The 20108-nt window shown below is 32.6% G+C and overlaps 2 protein-coding genes across 2 annotated transcripts; both read right to left on the bottom strand.

The window, feature by feature from the left end:
- Positions 1-2658: 2658 nt before the first annotated feature.
- MYB158 (transcription factor MYB1R1) lies at positions 2659-4600 on the bottom strand. Its single transcript, NM_001317417.3, has 3 exons — positions 4145-4600; positions 3851-4059; positions 2659-3308 (listed from the first exon to the last, which is right to left on the bottom strand). The coding sequence occupies exons 1-3, from the start codon at positions 4404-4406 to the stop codon at positions 2877-2879; spliced, it is 903 nt and encodes a 300-aa protein (NP_001304346.2). The 5' UTR covers positions 4407-4600; the 3' UTR covers positions 2659-2876.
- A 12408-nt stretch (positions 4601-17008) lies between these two features.
- Positions 17009-19477, bottom strand: LOC100781994 (glycosyltransferase family 92 protein RCOM_0530710). The gene has a single exon (XM_003517702.5). The coding sequence runs from the start codon at positions 19049-19051 to the stop codon at positions 17234-17236; it is 1818 nt and encodes a 605-aa protein (XP_003517750.1). The 5' UTR covers positions 19052-19477; the 3' UTR covers positions 17009-17233.
- Positions 19478-20108: the final 631 nt, after the last annotated feature.

The raw sequence follows: 20108 nt of genomic DNA, 5'->3' as shown, positions 1-20108 counted from the left end.
GTTTTGATGATTTAAATTCAATGGAATCCAACTTAGTTCAAGTAGTGGTGACTAACATTAGATAATATCTACTCCTTATGTTTTATTATAATTATCATATAAGAAAAAAATATTCCAAAATAATTGTTATATTCCAAAATAATCTAAGAGTAAGACGAGAGAGTATCATTTAGTACGAACACGGTGCTCAAGTTAATATGAAGTGAAAAATTTTGACTGAATTTTTCGTTGTCATATTACAAGGTAATATGAAATATTTTGGCTGTATTACAAATATGAAATACAATATTTTGACTCAAGTCTCTTGCACTATGTTGGCCTAAGGGTCAAAATAAGAAAGGAATATAAGAAGAAAAACAAATAGGAAGGTGAAAAATATGTGTATTTAATATTTAAAAAAGAAAAAATCAGAGGGGAAAAGTTAAGAAAAACCTCTCTACCTGTTGAAGTGAGTAAAAATGAGAGAGAAAATACAAATTTTTACTACTTCTTTCGTCCTATAATAATTGTTGCTAATATTCTAAGATAATTGTCATTTTAACCTTTTCAATATAATATTAATTATTTTTTTACTTATATTTTTTATAAAATTAATGTTGTGGGTTCCAAAAAAAAATTAATGATAATAAGATTAATTTTATAAAATTATTATTTTTTATTTATATATTGAATTTTCTTTATTTGTATAAATCAACCTATGACAAAAATTATAACAAAACGAAAGAAATATAATTTTTCTTGATAAAAAAGTTCATTCTAGTTTTTATATTTGTTATTTTGAATAAAAATTATTTAATACAATATTAAAAAAAGACTCCCTCCTCCCAAATTCCTTCATGAAGAGGCAAAGGAGGAAGCTACCAACATGATTCTCTCTAATTATTATTAATTATTTCACCTTTTCTTTACTCTCCATTCTTGTTCTCATTATTATATTTATTTACTATTTCCTTCATTCTAAAATAAGTATCGATTTAGGTTATGTTACATAGACTAAGAAAAACTAATAAATAGATAAAAAAGAGTGATAATTTTATAAAATTAATCTTATTAAATAGATGAAAAGAATAGTATTAATGTTAAATTTAAAAATTAAAGTAATATTTATTAGGAGCATTAATGAAAAAAAAATTAATATTACTTTGAAAAATCAAATATAACACTTATTTTGAGATGTTTTTTAAAAAAATGCGATACTTATTTTTTGGACGGATGTAGTAGTATTTAGTGTTTATTAGCAAATCATGTTCATTTAGCATTGAGCACATTAATTTTGGGATGATTAACTAAGAAATTTAAAACAACTTCTATATTTATTATATTTTGTTTCCTATTGTTGATACAACCACTAGAATGAGTTCTTTATTATTGAGCTACCAATTCAACATTATTGCTGCAGTGATGTTAAGTTATATTTAGCAAAATATTTTAGCTAATATTTTTTTACTTGTGAAAAAATTATTTGAATAGTCTGTAAATACGTTTTTTTAATAATTTTTAATGTTTTTTAAACGTTAATTGAAATAACATTTTTTAAAACAATTAACTTTTAGTTTTTTATATTTTATTTTTATCCTCAATATATTTATTTAATTTTTTAGTTATTATTTTTAAATAAATCATAATTTTATTATTTTTCTGTCATTATATAATTTTCGACTATTTTAACGGCTAGTTTTACAATACTTCTAATTTAATAAATTAACTTTTAAACTTAAAAGTAATTTTCTCCAACATAATCTTATATTTAAGCATCCATCATGGGCAATGATAAAACATGTATATATAGATTAACATATCCCTAAAAATGCTAAATCAAATACATATGAATCACAACAAATTCCATTCACTATTGACTACCACATTGCTTGTCTCTATATTTTCCTTCCCTCCTTTTTGGTAGCTCCCTTTTTTTCGGATATTCATATAAATTGAGTTTGGATTTTCATCTCATCACAACTTCTTCAATCAACACGTTGGGCTTTAATAAGCTCCTTTGGATTGTGGATTTATGGTTTCCTATCATTTCAGTGCTAGCTAGCTGAGATACTGAGATAGTGCATCGACTTGAATACTTTTTACTCTGGAATATGATGGAATTTTAACCCACTCGAATGATTTACATATCTTCTTTAATTATGAACTCGAAATATTTCTTAAGATTGGGTTTTTTAACTTAGTATTCCCACTAAACTTGTGAAATCATCAATTGAGAATCATTACACTATCTCCAATTTCAACCAAGAGTTTTTTTGTTGTATTCTTTTCATTCCAACGTAATAGTGGTCCTAGATTGTGTTGCATTCGAATACTTCTTGGTTCAACCCAAGTCCAAGAACACAGAAACTAAATCTAAAAAAAAATGGTAAGCATAATATATTCCTTTGTCTAATCTAATCTAAGGAATATTTTAATGACCCCAGTGGCATTACACAGACCAGTCGCATCTCAAGAGTACCCGGTGCCCTATCATTTCACGCTCACACTCCCCCATACATACAGAAACAAGAATCCCTCAACAGCTACAGAATATGACAACCCATCTTTCTAATTCTAAATTCTACTAAACCTGTACACTGAAACCAGCAATTAAATTGCCTAATTACCTACATAACCTAAACCCATAGTATATATTTATTTTTCCAAATCATAATTAATTACCATTATACTCATTAATTCAAATATCCCCTCCCTCCTACCTATATTATGATTATCTTTCGTAATAATCAATAAATCCCCAACACATATCTTCAATTTTTCCCCCTCTTGGATACATGCCCGATTAAGTAACATTAATTTACACACGCAAATTAACTACTAAGACCATACTTAATTAATAACTTAATGACACTAATTTTTTTCTTGTTTCCTTCTTTTCAAGCAACGCTGATGATACTATCCCCGCCGCTGCCGAACTTCGCTGCAGACATAGCCTGAAAAGCTGCCGCCGATGACGACGACGACGGTGACGAGTGCCCACTACTCGCCGACGACTGATCCTGAGACCGCGGCGTCGGCGATGGCAGATTCAACGACAACGGCAAAGGCTCAATGAGATTTGTCGGAGAAGCTTTCTCTTTCAAGTTCAAATTAGCCATCTTCGAAGACGGAGGCACTGGCAAAATCGGCGTCGGCCTGATCGGCTTGGTTAGTCTCTCGCCACTCACCGGCAACACCACCGGAGCTATCGGAAAACCCGCGCCGGCAAAAGCCCCGTAATGCGACGGCGGATATGCGGCGGGGAGAGGCGCCGCCACCGTCTCTGGCGGAACTTGTTCTTCTTCCATTATAGTAGAAGATTCCATCACCTGAAATTCCAAAATGAAAATCAATTAAAATTAGATCCATTACCAAAAATCTAAAATCATATTAATATTATTATTTGCACTATAAAATAAATGTTAAATTACTCAGCTAATTTCTAAATTATATGGAAAAAAAAACTTAAATACATCTCTAAATTATTTTTTTAAAATTATAAATTAAAAAAGTATGTTTCTGAAATTAATTTATGAAGATTTTAAAAATTATAACAATTTAAAAATTATAGAGACTCGATTTAAAAATAGTTACATATTCAAGAATTCAATAATAATAATAATTATTATTATTATTATTATTATTATTTTAGAAACCTTTTTACAAATTCCTAATAATTCAAAACTCAACTAACTAATTTAACTTAAAATAAATTAGTAAATAAAATCTAATGGCAAAAAAAATGTTGTTCATTTTAGAGCCACAAAAAATTTAATAACTTTATTTTTTTAAAATTATTTCGTCATTAGTTTTAGTTTTTTTTTTAATACTCTTTTTTAGTGGCAGGAGAAGAAAAAGAAATTGGAAGTACCGTATCGGTGGTGATGTCGAAGAGGCTAGATCTCCGGCGGCGGCGATTCTGGTTGTGGCGGCGGAGAAAGTACTTCTGAGCGTGACTAGCGACCTGAGTAGGCGTGCGAGTTTTCACGAAGTTTCTAGAAATCCCTCTCCAATCTCCTTTTCCGACTTTGTGTAACCCTAACAGGAACAATCTATGCTCTTCCTCCGTCCAAGGAACACCTTCGTTCATCAATCAATTAATCATCCCTCAAACCAAACAGCACTTATCCGAACTGCGATGGTTAATTTGTTAATAACTACTTACCTCGCTTGCGCTCGCGCGTGCGGCCGGAGGCGTGAACGACGTCGTCGGAGGCGTAGCCGGCGTCGGCGGCGTTGAACTCCGCGTCGTACTGTGAGAGGTTGTTCATGCTGGCGCTCTTCCTGAAGGAGGAGTTAGCTTCCGTCATGACTCTTACGCCGAACAGCATGATGCCGTTCTCCCTCGGAGACCCGGCGGCGCCACCGTCGGTGCATGTCCGTGAGTTGTGGCCGTTGTTGCCGCACTGTGAGCACGTGCGAGACATCTTAACAGCCCATGCAAGGAAAATATAACGAAATAATTATATCTATATGACTATTATCTATGTCTTTATATATATGTATATAAGATTAATAGATAAGATGAGAAATTAAAAGAAAAAGAGGGTGGAGAGGGGGTGTTGTGTTGAGTTTTTCTTTCTGATGGAGAGAAAGAGAATGAGACTTGGGTTGGTTTGGGTGATATATAGAGGGGTGGGTTTGCTTTGGTAGGGTTTTAGTGTTTAACTATGGTGTTTGCTTTGTTGTGGGCGCTGCCGTACAATGAACTTACTAGGGTTACTCTATCCTTTGGTAGCACTAAGGGATTATTTATTAGTTTTACTAATATATTCATAAATGACCATTTTTAATAAGATTTGTCAAATGCTAATCATGTATTTTTCATATATTAGTTAAAAAATTAAAAATTAATAACTTAATAATGTTTTAGAATTCGATTTTAATTCTCTTATTATTTAATTTACGAATTTAGTTTTTCTATTTTTTTTAATCTTATCATTTGAGTCATCAACCCCGAAATTGAGCATTGATCAGTAATTACTTATTTTTATTGTCACCTTTCACATTCTTATTAAACGTTGAATGTCATATTATCACAATTTTATTAAAGATTCACGTTAATTAGATGCAAGAAATTAATGTTCAATAAAAACATAATACATGACAGTTAACGTCTAAGTACGACACGTGACGATCAACATTGACAATTAACAATTAACCTTTAATTTAAGAATTATTGACTTAAGTAATAAAATTGTAAAAAATTAAAAACTAAACTCGTGAATTAAACTACAGACAAACAAAACTCAGACAAATAAAAAGACAAAATTTGTAATTTAATATTTTTTTATTTTCATAATAAATATATATTTTTTTTAATATTGAGTGTCGATAACTTACTTAAACTCTGTTGGTATTATTGGACATACCGTGGGAAAGGAAAGATTAGGTGCTTCACTTGTACCTATGGACGTGGATTGTTGTCGACGAAGTATTGGTGGTGGTGTTTCATCTGGGGGACAGTATCCATCAATCAGGACCGTCCAATACTGAGCCATATAATGGTGTGTTGTATTGCCTCGGTATGTACGAGACTAGACGTGTGTTCTACGTTCGTTTAGCATTTAATGTCCGATAATAATTATGGACACGGTTCAAATCTGGGAAGGAAAATGATCGATAATACTCGTTTGGACACAGGAGAGAAAAACAAAATAAAAGACGTAATGAATAAAGTGATGTAATAAACAAAATTGTGAGGTAAAGGAAAAATAAAAATATTACAGCAAAATGTATGACTATTACAAATTAAAACTATGATGTATGAACACTTTGTAATCATAGACATTCAGAAAGAGAAAATTGTAAATATGTGACATTTGATATGTAACGTAATAAGAAAGAAAAAAATTGTTGATTGATTCTATATTATGAAAGTTTATAGGTCATTACTCCATTATTAATTTAAAAATATAATACTTACCCATTGAAAAATTTTAATATGTTCAATGATGTAAAAATAAAACTAAATACTTAAATAAATTACGAACTACATTCTAACTCCTTAATAAATAATTTTTATTTAAATAATTATTTTATCGTAACAAGTTGTTAGAAATATAACATTGTGCTAAAAGAAAGATAATACTATGAAACAAATAGAGTATATATTTTTTATTAAAGAAGTACCACTAACTCGTAAAGTAGTACAGAATGTCTGAATCTAAATTCTATCCATTTTTTAATATATTCTCTAAGTTGCTTTTACTACTTTTTTAAGCGTTTCCTCTTAATCAAATCTCTCTCTTTTTTTTTTATTTATAACGAGTCATTACATAGATATAATATTCGTTCTACAATATCAACAGTACAGATTATTTTACAATGTAAAATATCATAATAAAAAATATTAAGAATACACCCCCAAAAAATATTGATATTAAATACAAAATTTTAATGATATCAATTATGCCACTAGTCAAATTTTATTTTTAAAAAATAAAAATAGAACATAGAAACAGTTTTTCAAGTATTTTTGTGCTACTCTCCAAAAGAAAAAATATAAATATAATGGACGATATGATGTATTATGAAGAAAAAAAAGATAAAAATAATTATTATCATTGATTAAATGTATAATATGTGATAATTAAGTTGATCAATGTTAGTTACATTATTTAACACACTTCCTAATACAAACTTTTTTATCTATTAAAACTTAATTATTAAAAATTATAAGAGATTCGTTAAATAAGAAGTGAGATGTTTAAAAATTTATGATTTTTAATAAATTTTAATTAATAATAAAATATGTGTTGAGAAAAAAAACTTATTAGAAAATACACGACTATATGAAGTGTCCACATAAACTATAGCATAAAGGCTCTTCCAACTAACGAGTTCCTTGGTAGGTGTACGTACGTAGATTGTAGGCAGGGATCAATCGACCATGAGGCATGAGCAAGTGATCACAAGCTATGATTGACCTCATCAGAAATTATGGGTACGGCAACAAAAACCTAATAATCATGAAAGCCTAAACTCACAACATTAAGAAACTTCAATATCTCTCATCCACTGATCCTTGACGTTGAAAGTAGCTATAATGATATAATTGGTGGGAAAATGTCAGCGTGTTAATGGAAAAGGAAAAATATAATATAGCTTTTCTAAAAGCAATGACTTGAATATATTTAAGGTATCGGTTTATCTTTAGTTTTGGATTTAGTCTCTCAATAATTTAATTTATGAATTTGGTCCTCATATTTTGTAAAGTCGTGCAATATTGATCTCTCAAATCATAATTGAACGTTAATCGTTAACAAGTAATGCTGAGTGTTATGTGTCACATTCTTATTGGATGATGACTGTCACGTGTCATGTTCTAATTAGTTAATGAAAACAACAATAAGAACATCTTTTATGGAGTTGACATTCATTCAGAACATGATATGCGGCAGTTATCATCCAATAAGAACATGAAATATGACCATCAATATCACTCGTTAACGGTCAACATCCAATTGTGGCTTGGGGAATCAACATTGCACGATCTTACAAAATAAGGAGATCAAATTCGTGAATTAAATTACTGAGAGACCAAATCCGAAACTGAAGATAAACTGAAGGACCAAAAATACAATTTTGCCTATATTTAATCAGCAATGCAAACAAACAATATATATTTTATCATTAAACATGTATGAAATTATTTCAATTTAATTAGAGATTTCATGTTTAAATTTTAGGTATGTGATAATATTAAATATTTAGGGAAACAATTTTATTATTCATAATAATTTTATTCGATTTAAATAAGATTGTCCTCAATAAAAAAATAATTATGTTCTAAAAAAATATACTTTAAAAGAATATAAAATAATATAAAGAAAAAGAAGAGGATGGTGGAGAATGAGGGTGTTTCTGAACCGTGAATTGGGCATATTCGGTGTTGCTTTGATAAAGATTTGGTTGTCTCGTACGTTTTTAAATATCAAGCATTTTTTGCCGTTGGTTTAATCATCCAAAGTTGTGGGTGTGGTTGTATGGTTGCATAGGATAAGCAAACATGGACCCCACTCATCACCTACACATCTTTCTATTCACCTCAGCCTTTCTATGTGGTTGTGGCGGTGACTCGTTGGTAATTGTGGGTGTGTGGTTGGCACCTTTTTTGAGACCTTTCATGTAAATTTCAACTTTGATAAGTGAGCAATGGCGTTGAAAGTTGAGTGCTAGTATGATTGTGTGTTTCAGCACAAAAACTCAAATAAAGTCGTCCAAAATAACCAACATGTGATTGAAAGCCAAATAGTTTAATTACTGTTTTATTAAAGTTTCAAATAAATGCAAGCAAGTTTTTTTTTTTGAATATGCAAGCAAGTTCTTTACAACAAGCAATGTTCGATTTGGCTCATACATGCATGTTCTTTATAAAAAAAATTAAAAATAATAACTTTTCTGGATTATGGTATAATTTTTTTTTCTTGGGTTGTTAATTAAACCGTTAAAATATCTGTAACACACCAGGAGGATCGGCAATTTTCATGAAGAGCCAGTATGCTATATCTACTATTTTTGTTTCTTAGAATTCATCCTTTTTTATCTTGATTAATTTAAAGTAGTTGAAGATCGAATATATTGTACAGATAGAACCCAAAAAAAAATACTGATAGAAGACTGGCATTCAAATCCAATTCAAGTCGCTTACTTCTGGTTTCATACATAAGAACTTATATATATATATATATATATATATATATATATATATATATATATATATATATATATATAACTTTTTAATTACTGTAATTAAGAAATGTTGTTAATAAAATTTGTCAACAATATATTTATTTTTTAAAAACTTATTAATATTTTTAGTCCCTCAAATAATCAAATTTTGAGGTTTGTCTTTTTCAATTTTCTAAATTAATTTTCTTTAATCTCTGAAATTGGTAAAATATTTTTTAGTTCTCCTTATTGATTTTTTTAAGGTTGGAATTCATAATATGTAATATTTTTTTTAACAAGAAGAGCTTAAAATATATTTTAAAAATCTGAAAGACTAAAAAATACAAATTTTAATTTGAGGTACTAAAAAATCAAACATTTAAATTTGAGAGAATAAAATTATATTTAAGTTTAAAAAAATATTAAGACTTATCGTTTTTTTTTCTATTTAGTTAATTATTTTATCTCCACTGATGACCTTTTTCAGATTAATTTTTAAATTAATATTTTAATTTTTACAAATTGATTTCCCATCACTATTAAGCGCAGAAGTTCATTTAAAGGAAGAAAAAAAAAATACAAAAGCCCAGCCTAATAAGCTAACATCTTTTGTTAGCGCGTTCGGATCTGCATTCCTTGAAAGCTATAAGTGACACTTGTAATAAAATTTAGGTAAAATTATATTTTTGATTCCTTAGTTATTTTTAATTTTAATTTAGTTAACATCTAATCAAAACGTTGACACATGATCGTTATCATTTAATTATAGTGTGACATGTGACAGTAACTATTTCTTTTGAACTTGAAAATCACATTTAATAATTGAATAACTATATATGTTAACAATTTTAAAAGGAAATCAAAATCAAAATTAAAAATAACTTCGACCAAAATATAATTTTACCTAAAACTTATCAAGGGACGAAATTTGCTCACATTTAAAGAGAAGAAAATTAAAACGCATGCAGCTTCAATCGAGAGCATCTTCCACAAAGTGTTTTTAACAAAACGGCATGAAGTTTTGACAGAGAGGGAAAAACATAAATTAAAGAAAGACATACCAAAACATACATTTTTAACAATCCCAAGAAACAGAGACAACCAATCTTTTCCAGCAAGCTTCCATTGTTGCACAACAAGTGTTTTCCCATTGGAGTAAAAGCTCCTCCACACAGTAATGGGTAAGGAATTCTGTCCTTTTTCTTGAAATTTATATTAACTGAAAACATATTTATCTCTCTTTGAGCTCATTTTAATTGAAAACTCATTTCTCCTTTGGTTGAACAATACAAAATGCATTTGAAATTGTTGGAAAATATTTCGATTATAATTTAAAATTTAAAATAAAAATATATTTTCTTTTCAGAATCAGATTTTTAAAGTATGATATTCACACACTATATCTTTTAACTTTGTTAGTTCCTAATTTTTAGGAAATATATTGATTGACCAAGTATTGTTTTGTTGTTGCACTTCATTATATTTGGGCTGCATATTTGGTGCCTAGTGGCTATCTTTGCTTATAAATAGCTCCCTCTTGATAAAATAAAATAAAAGGCACATGAGACAGTACATTAGATATACATATACGGATATGTTTGTTGTTTTTGGTTTCATTTTTTCTTTTATCTAAAAGAACTTACATGTTTTTATTTTTATTTTCATTTTTCAATCTTCATTAAAATGTTGATTGTATTCTATTTCAGAAAACATGAATGTGTCAGCAATTCCAACTATAGAAAGTATAGGGAAAGAGAGTATTGTCAGCTAAGAGTATTGTCAGCTATACACCAAACTTGGGAATATAGTTTGAATCTAAGATAGCAGCCTATGAATTTTATAACAAACACAATGAGAAAATGGGATTTGGTATTCGTCGAGAATATGGAAATAAAAGCAAAAAAGATGACATTTTTTACTTCAAGAAGATTCTCAAGCTGAAACTAGAACAGGTTGTGAAGCACGTATGGTTATTTCACTTGATTGGAAGATCGACAAATACAAGATTATTGACTTTGTAGCTCAACATAATATCATCTTCAACCTCCAGAATATGTTCACATGATTCGCTCTCACTGACACATATCTAAGTCACAAGCATCACAAATTGTATTAGCTGATGAATTTGGGTTAAAGCCTAAAAAATTTCTTGAATATGTGTCCAAGAAAACGGGTGGAATAAGCACTGCTGGCTATACAAGACAAGATCACAAGAACTATCTTCAGACTAGAAGGAAGCAGTCATTGAAGTAAGGTGAAGTGGGTGCATTGTTGATGTATTTCAGACAACAAAGTGAAAATCCTTCGTTCTTTCATGACTTCCAAATTGATGTTGAAGAGCAAATAACAAATATATTTTGGGCGGATGCACAAATGATAAATGATTATGGATACTTTGCGATGTCATCACATTTGACACGACATACAAGACAACAAACAAGGATTATCGACCATTGAGAGTATGTTGGAGTCAATAATCTTAAGCAAACCATTGTTTTTGGGGCAACATTGCTTTATGATGAAACAATTCCTTCTTTTGAATGGTTATTTGAAACATTTCTCAAAGCAATTGGTGGAAAAAAGCCTAAAACCATTTTAACAGATCAAGATGCAGCAATGGCAAAGGCTTTTTCTATAGTTATGCCAGAAACATTTCATGGATTATGCACTATTGGCATATTAGAGAAAATGCTCTAAGGCATGTGAGCCATCTTTATCAAAAGAGTTTGCAATTTTCCTCACATTTTGAAGCATGCATAGATCTACATGAAGAAGAAGGTGAATTCTTGAATGCTTGGAAAGAAAAAAAAAAAGCATAGTCAAATACGTGATTAAAAATGCAAAACACCAGCTGTAGATGCAAAGTTTCATACCTTGTTGGTATGTCATCACCTGTTAGATCATCCATATCCATTTTTCTCTCATTTGAAAGAAGCGCCATACAACAATGACAGTTAAAGCTTCACTTGCAGAAGGGGAATGAGAAGTTGAAGAGAAGAGAAAAGAGGTTCCTAATTTCCTATATCATTTATCAGTATTATCATGAAATCATGGAAAGTTTTGAGACAGAGACATAATATGTTCTTAAGAGGAAAGTGCTTAAAATTATATATAAAGAAAAATAACTCTGAATTACTACTTAAAGGAAATGCTTCTAAGATTGATGTTAGTCATTATTCTGTTTCCTGTGTGTTTGGAAACACAGTGCAAACGTGATAAACCACATTCATCAGAAGCAACTTCAAGTAACTTCCATGTATTTTGATCCTTAGACATGGAGACAAGGTGGCGATCTGCGATCCAATTCATTCCAAACATGCTATCCAGTACATTCACATGCCTTCTAATAACCAAATTACAGACACCAGATCCAAAGCTAGAAGCCTGAACTAGATAGCATATAAAATTGGATTCTACCCAGTACAGAGGAACCAAATCAGATAGAAGATATTGTATTCAAATTAGTATTCAAGTGTTCAATGAAATAGCCATAGGTCTTAACCAGAGTTGTCGTGAGAGTTTCTCTCTCATATATATGAAGTTATGTGAAATTTTCACATTATAAAGTACTGAAAAAAATTCTAGTTCATAGTAGACACTCAAGAAATCAATTAACAGCAGTACTTCTATAAATAGTAGACATTCAAGTTAATGAAAAAAATTCTAGTTCATAGGAGACATTCAAGTTAGTGAAAATTTACTGCTACTGAATTAGTGAGTTTTAATCATAGTGTTTCTTCTATAAAAACATCAAATAGGAAGAGGTGACACCAAAGAAAGGTTAGATAAACCTTCAACAATCAGTTTGATACAACGAAGGCAGATTTTAAATATATATTAGTTCATATCTAATAAGTTTTTGGGCCTGAACTTGCTCAAAAGAAACAAAATATAAGCTTTAAACTAACCATTTTATATTTAAATAAAAAGTTTCCCTACTTCTCATTTACATTAAGATACATTAATGTTAAACAATCAACATTTAATATTAAACTAGTTCAAACTCAAACTATAGACTAATCAAACATATTTTGAAAACTGATAGTTGTGATGTAGAAAGGGAACATTCATGGGCTGATAAGATATAACGGACTGCTTACACATTCTGCCATTCTGTCACATTGATGTTTAAACAATAAACAGTTTAATGTTAAACTAGTTCAAACACTAGGGCTAATAAGAGATAAGGGAATTGCTTAATTAAAAATACTTTGCGAACTGAGTGAATATAAAACTGAGGAAAAATAAAAACTTGACTTTCGTGGGCTAATAAGAGATAAGGGAATTGCCTTTTTTAACTTCTATTAATGCATTCTGCCATTCTGGTATTTCATGCTTCACAGCCAACAACGGGTATCTATCTTGGCTTTTAGTAAGTAGGTAAGTTTAAAATCTTTTATTACACAAATTCGAAACCTGCCCAAACCTGACAAAAGTATCATTTGGATTTAGTTACTTTGGTTTTTCAGACCTTTTGTGTTTTGAACAGCCCCAGTTATAGGACTTTATTGATCATTGACCGGAAATTCAACTATGAAAACGACAGCAAAATTTTTATACCCATAATTGGTAGTCAGTCAAGACTTGAGCTAGTCACATTTTAAATTTTATATTGTTGAAGATATGTAAATGTAGATGTTTTCAACTTGAAAGCTAAAATTCTGTCTGTTTAGATGACATTCTTTTGCTCCTTAATTTTATTTTAACTTGTTTTCAACTTGAGTTGTATCAAAATTGCATGAAAAAAAAAATATAGTTAATGAAGTAATCTCCCTAATTTTATTTTATTTTTTGCCTAATGTAGCTTGTGTAAATTTTCTAATGCAGGGGGTCATATCAACCCAGCAGTGACGTTTGGGCTTTTCTTGGCACGCAAGCTCTCTCTGACAAGGGCAATTTTTTACATAATCATGCAGTGCTTCGGAGCTATATGTGGTGCTGGTGTAGTTAAGGGGTTCGAGCCACACCTCTATGAGAACACTGCTCTAACTTGCAAATGAACAGGCAACTAGAACTCCACACAAATCACAAAGAAGAGAACAGAAAAATACCACCATAGAAAATCCTAAACAACCAAACATACCATCGACAAGAAAAGAGAAGCAATGTTGTACCTGAGATTGGTACCTGCAACAAGAGAAACCTACAACCCCTTTTTAGACTTTTAGTCCTCACTGTAGGGGCAAACCCGTTCAAAAATACCTGAGGCAGAGTCGCGAAAGTACCTGAGATTGGCCATGTTTGCGAACCCGTTCAAAAATACACTTTTGAATGGACTGGTCATAGGTGACCTTTAGGCCATTCTCTGAAGGTTTCCTATACTGTAACAATTTCCAAAAAATTAAAAAGAGCACTCATTGACATATTTTGGCTTGGTTTCTGACACATAATGTGCAGTAGAATACAAAGCGCTGAGGATTCTTATGTTCACGTGAATTTGATATTTTGTTGATTTATCAATTGCTGTTTCCAACCTACTGGTTCTAAAAACGGAAGCCAGAATATGAGGAGGCCAGCAAATTTGTCATACTACATTACCACCCATTACTAGAGGGACTGAATGGTAGCAACTAAGCTACTCTGTAATCTGTTGTATATTGCTCTATGATTGAATGAAAAAGGTGAAGAATTATTACACAAACATTTCTCAAATAGAATAATGTAGTTTGGAGGCTTCCTTGTCCTCGAAATCAAGGGTCTATCGTTCCTCTCCCTATCACTGAGCGTATGGATTTGTTAGAGGGAAAGCTTGAGGGGTTGGAGGCCAGAATGGAGGCTGGAATTGGGGATAGAAATAGAATGGAAGAAAAAATGACACGAATGGAAACTAGTAAACTACTATAACTGAGAGTCTTTTAAATGAACTGAGGAAGACATTGATATACCACATGAAGGAAGAATTTGGAATTTCCAATCATGGTGAGCAAAGATTTTGCAAGAAATGAATCTGGTTCAGATCATCAATACAGTATAGATGAATATTGTATGGCAATTAAGAAGGTGGAACTGGCTTCCTTTTAATGGAGAAAACTGAAAACCCTGTAGGATACTAGGATGATCACAAGAGAAGAGACATATTTTGAAGTGCCAAATATTTTGAAGAAAGTGAAGATCAAATCTGCTAAAAGTATAGGGATCAACCATCCATTGGTTCACTGAAGATGATCTCACCTTGGAGACATTCAAGAGTGATAGTGGCATGATTTGGAGGCAGACAATTTGCAATCTTTATTAATTATCAGAATTGAAGCAATTGGCAACGTTACAGGGATATATACAAGTTTAAAGGTTGTCGGAGGAGCAGTATTTAGGCTATTTCTAATTTACATGAAAGTAATATAGAGGAAAAACAAAGGATTATGCTCTATAGGTGTTGAGAAAATGTCCATCCGTTGCACCAATGTGCAGAGAAACAATTAAGATTGGTGATATTATCTGATGATGAAGCACTACATGATTAGGCTGAAATAATTACTGTTGAAATGGATGGACATAATAAGGAAGAAGCTTTTCTCTGCTATCAACCTTGGGGACAAGGCTGATTTTTCAGAAAGTGGTGATAATGGGAACTGATGATAAGTGTCATGAGCAGTCATGTATTATTGGATACTTGTGTGATAAACACTCATGTTGGCAGCTATGGGTAGAAGTTAGGAGCAAAAACGTATTAGAATTAGAATATAGAAAATAGGTCATCTTGCATTTACTGTTCTGTATAAGAATTAGAAATAACCCTGATAAGTTATTCATAGAAAATAACCGGTAGCAGTTATGTATTAGGGTATATCTGATAGTAAGATGTGTAATTAGGGAGAGGGTATTGTTATATGCAGTATGTGGTCAAAGAATACTCTTTTATATGTTCTGCATTATATTTGATTGGTTTATCAATCAAATATAATGCTATATTGTTATATGCAGCTTGTCTCTCGAACAGCAAGTGTGTTGCTATATTTTGTCATTTATATGTTCTGCATTATATTTGATTGGTTTATCAATTGGTGTTCTATTGGTATATCTTTTGGCAACCCAAATTCTTTGACTTACATGCATGTGAAAGATCATATATTAATGTTCAAACATGTAAGGTGAAATTTATGAGAAAGAAAATATAAAATCTGTTAGGGTAATCATGATGCCATTCATCCCCTTTCCTAAAATCTGTTAGGGTAATCATGATTCCATTATTGGTGGTGACACGATACGAGGCTTTTCACTGCTTCTGATCAGGTACATTTCAACCTCCCTTTTCTTTTTCCTAATGTTATATCTAAATTTGTCGAAATCGTTGGATCCTACGGCATGTGAAAATTAGGTTAGCATCCTTTGTTTTCTGAAGCATCACTTCAACCCTATTTAAGATGTCATGGACCCAAAGAAAATAAAAATTAAGATGTCGAATTCAGTTCAGACATGACGCTAGACAGTAGTACAAGTACATGTGGGTTGGTGGCATAAATCTTCAAATGTTTACAGGCATAGATTACTTATATTGGAGAGAAGCTGGATTCACCCCTCGCAAAATATGGGAAACATCACCCTCTGACTTCACAAGATTAAGTTTCAAAGATTTGCGAGGTAGCCTCTCATGCTTGTTTTTACTCTATTAATTAATGGAAATAAATCCTCGAACTTTCTGCCGAGTTCTTAAGGATAAGAGGCTAATATTTGATCACATGTATATGTTATCCATATTTTAAGGCAATGCTCAAATTGATTATTAGATTAATTCAAAGTTAGTAACTTACTGTATACATCAAGCGCATTTTGTTAACTACTCTAACGGTTGACTTTTACGTTTCTCGTTCTGAAATTTTCATTTGTACCCCCACCACCCCTCGAGAGAAAAAATATTCAGATTTATAGTGTTGCTTAGGATCAGGACAAACATACAAGGCCAGAGGTCACGCAATCTCCTAAGCCCTTTCTGCAGAGATATCTAATTAATTATGTTGTGGCCTTCCCACAATTTAGGACAAATAGCTTCTCATGTTCTGTTAGCTGTTTTTCTATTTATAGCTTGCAGTCGCAGAGAATAAAGAATTTGATATTGCTGAAACTTCTGCTGTTGTGACAAGTTTGATTGGTTAGGACTGACGGCAAGTAAAATAGAGGGCTCAAATTATTGCAATGAAACTTGTAATAGGGCCCCCAAATTGTAGCAAACCAAATCCCACATTTTTAGAGAAAAGTGAAATTTATCAAGAGGGGGCCAAGGGAGCAACTGCAAGAAATTAAAATTGATAAATTCAAACCAGTGATTATATATTTCCTGTTCTGAATAACAAATCAAAATTAAAATTGATAAAAATCTAGCATGAATATTTTAGTCCTATATACTTCATAAGTATATAACTAGAAAAAATGATAGAGTATCCATTCACATTGCTGCAAATTTACATCTGTATGAGTCTGTTTCATATCTATAAAATCATTTGAGAAATAAGATAACAAAATTTCTGTAACAGAAAGCCCCCCCCCCCACAAAAAAAAATGAAAAGAATGAATGCTTAACAGGTGTGATCATCGTGCTTTACATGGGTACCAGCTACCAATATGTTAGCACCCTCATTAGTATCCATTATAGAGAAGACTTTTCCCAGGGCATTAACCCGGTTGCAGGTTCAGCAAAATAAGACACAAGGAAGTCCTTCAGGCCAGTATCCCAAACCTCACAAAACTGTCGCCGCCAGTTAGGAGGTTCAATGGCTTCTGTTCCTAATCCCGGTGCTCTATCCTTCGACCCTTTGTTCTGGTCCTCCTGCCAGTCCACCACATAGGTAGCAACCCTTCTGAAGAACTTGGCTTTGAAGGTCTCCCATACCTGGTACTTGTAGTGGTTTACTATAGCAGTACCTTCAGGCATGTTGTGGTACCTAAACCCCACCCTCAGCTGAAAATGGTGCACCACATTCAGCAGACTGATGTCAAGCAAATCCGGCCGCACAATGGATTTGTGCCGTTCGGGGCTTTGAAGCCGGCAAGTGTACCCTAGAGTAACCCCTTGTTTCGGGGGCGACTTCAACCCAGAAGGTCCAAAGCTATGACAAGCTGTTCTTATCTCCGCGATGGATTTAGAATATGAGAAATTGGCAACCACCGATCTCAGATAATTCTCCCCAGGAACACCCTCCCCCAGCGGCTGCTGAAACTCACTGGGGAAGTAGAAGAACTCATCAACATCAAAGAACCCCACCCATTTACACTCCTCTCTAGCCCTTAAAGCACAGTGGGAAAACCCTGCTTCCTGAGTCTTAATCCAAGGCCAGGACTTTCTACTAACATTAAACCCTTGAAGATCAAGATCCTGCACAACATTCTCAATATCATCATCACTGTTGTTATCATAGATAAACCAACGCTCCACTCCAAGCCAAGCGTGGTACGTAACCCACTCCCTGAGCGCAGAAGCTTGGTTCCACACCATAGTACACGCACACAACTCATGCTTCTTTCTATTCCTCTTCTGAACTCTACCACCACCACCAGGGCTACTAACCCTTGCCACAGAAGGCACAAGAACACGAACCGGGTGCCTCACATTGCCACCCAAATAACTCACCGTGACCCGAATCCCTCGAGCCTTATCAGGATCGTTCCTTATGCTCTGCGGCAACATACACCTCACAACTTCTTGAGCCACAGAAACAGCTCTCGTGGTAAGTAAAAAGGCATTGTCCTTGTGGAAACTTTTCAGCCCGAAATGGCACCGGATCCGGGTTGGATCCGAGATCTTGTGTGGCCGGAGATTCAGTCCTTTCACGAACACCACCACGGTGTCTCCGTCGAGGGTCGCCTCGTACGCCACCCTGTCCCAAGATTGAGCCGTTTGGTTCATCAAAATGCCCAAACTCCGGCGACCCACCTCACCGCGCCGTCGCAAGTCGACGGCTTTAGGGCCGCCGCCAGCAGAGGAGTTCGTTTGGGGAAGTGGGCACCTAACAATGGATCGAGATTCGTCATAACGGTCCGTGGACAGGACCGGTCGAACCTGAACTTCGAGAACCGGTTCAGGTGAACCGGAAGAGGAAGCGTTGGGGTGGAGCGTGTAGTAGACGCACTCTAGTTCGTGGAGCTTTTGTTGTTGTTGTTGGGGGTTGGTGAGGATGAGGAGGTGGTGGTCGGGGAAAAGGATACGGTGTTGGAGGGTGTAGGAGGGTGTGGTGGGTATAAGAGGGTCGAGAATGGAGTTGCTTGCGGATGAGTAGAGAAGGGATAAAGTTGAGGCTGTGAGAGAGGGTCTGAAAGTTGAAGGGGTGAAGAAGAAAAAATGATGGTGGGAAGACAAAAAAAGGAGGAAGATTAAGAAGGAGAAGCAGAGAAAAAGTGATCTTGATGAGATGTGAAGGTGTCTTGCTGCCACCACACGCTTCCTCTTCCGGCGTTGCTCTGGGTCCATCCTTCTTCCTTTCTCCGTTTTTGCCTCTCTTTGAATCGGTGGGTGAAAGATAGAAAGAAGTATAAAGAAGTTGGTGACTGAATTAGAGGTCGGTGTTGAAGATGAGGAAAGAATAACGCGTTGAGGAATGTTGGATTTAGAAATTCGAAGCAAAGAGAAAAGAAAGAACTAAGAAAGATGCGTTCTCTCTCTCTCTCTCTCCAATGGAATAATGTCTATTGAGAGAGTTAAAAGGTTCAAAACTACTGGTCTGTGGATATTCAAATTGGCTTCTCTTTTATTTTTTTTTTCAAGCTATTTCGGTATTGTTTATTTAGTTTGTGTTAATATTTTATTTTATTAATATTTAATTTTATAATTTAATTTAAAATGATATGATTTTTAAGAGTACAGGAACAATTGAAAAAAAAACAGCAAAAAAATCAGGTCTGAGAATATTCTGGGTGCGCTGTGGTGAGAATAAATTTGGATTGCATTATGCATGATTGTGGACTGCTTTGTAGTATTTACTATAATCGATTATGCTCATTATAACGCGTGATTCCAATTCCATCCATACTTTCTGCTTAGTAATTACTAGTACTACTATTTCTATAATCTCTCTATATTCTGTACGTAATCACTCTGTATATTTTTTAGACATTCTGTATATTTTTTGATTTTTTAATGAAACAAAGGCAAGAGTTACTAATACATTACTGGTATTTGACACATTTTTAATATGTTATTTATTATTAATTAAAATTTATTAAAATTACAACATCATGAACAAAGACTAGTTAAATAAGAAGAAATCACAAATTTTATAATTTTAATTCATAACAAAAGGTGTGTTTGAAAGAATGTGATGGGAGTATTTCTGTAACATAATTTACACTTTCTGTTTTAATAAAATTTAATTCAATAATTTTTCTCCTTCTCAATTTACATAAAGCATCTTTAATTTATATGATGACGCAATATTGTATAAGGGGTTTTAAATTGAATGAAATCATTTGTAAATGGTTAAATCGATTAAAAAAATAAAAAGTTACTTAAATCAAAAACCGTAAAAATA

Source organism: Glycine max, chromosome 1 (genome assembly GCF_000004515.6).
Source record: "Glycine max cultivar Williams 82 chromosome 1, Glycine_max_v4.0, whole genome shotgun sequence".
In the NCBI taxonomy this organism is placed as follows: Eukaryota; Viridiplantae; Streptophyta; class Magnoliopsida; order Fabales; family Fabaceae; genus Glycine; species Glycine max.
Note: the sequence above shows the minus strand (reverse complement) of the source record. Positions and strands in the feature narration are given on the sequence as shown.

What these genes read in the sequence shown, in the direction of transcription:
- MYB158 (NM_001317417.3), bottom strand. Translation starts at nt 4,406, where the DNA reads ATGTCTCGCACGTGCTCACAGTGCGGCAACAACGGCCACAACTCACGG. An exon ending in CACGCGCGAGCGCAAGCGAG is followed by an intron (nt 4,060 to 4,144) that starts GTAAGTAGTTAT and finishes TGATGAACGAAG; the next exon opens with GTGTTCCTTGGACGGAGGAA. An exon ending in TCGACATCACCACCGATACG is followed by an intron (nt 3,309 to 3,850) that starts GTACTTCCAATT and finishes TTGGAATTTCAG; the next exon opens with GTGATGGAATCTTCTACTAT.
- LOC100781994 (XM_003517702.5), bottom strand. Translation starts at nt 19,051, where the DNA reads ATGGACCCAGAGCAACGCCGGAAGAGGAAGCGTGTGGTGGCAGCAAGA.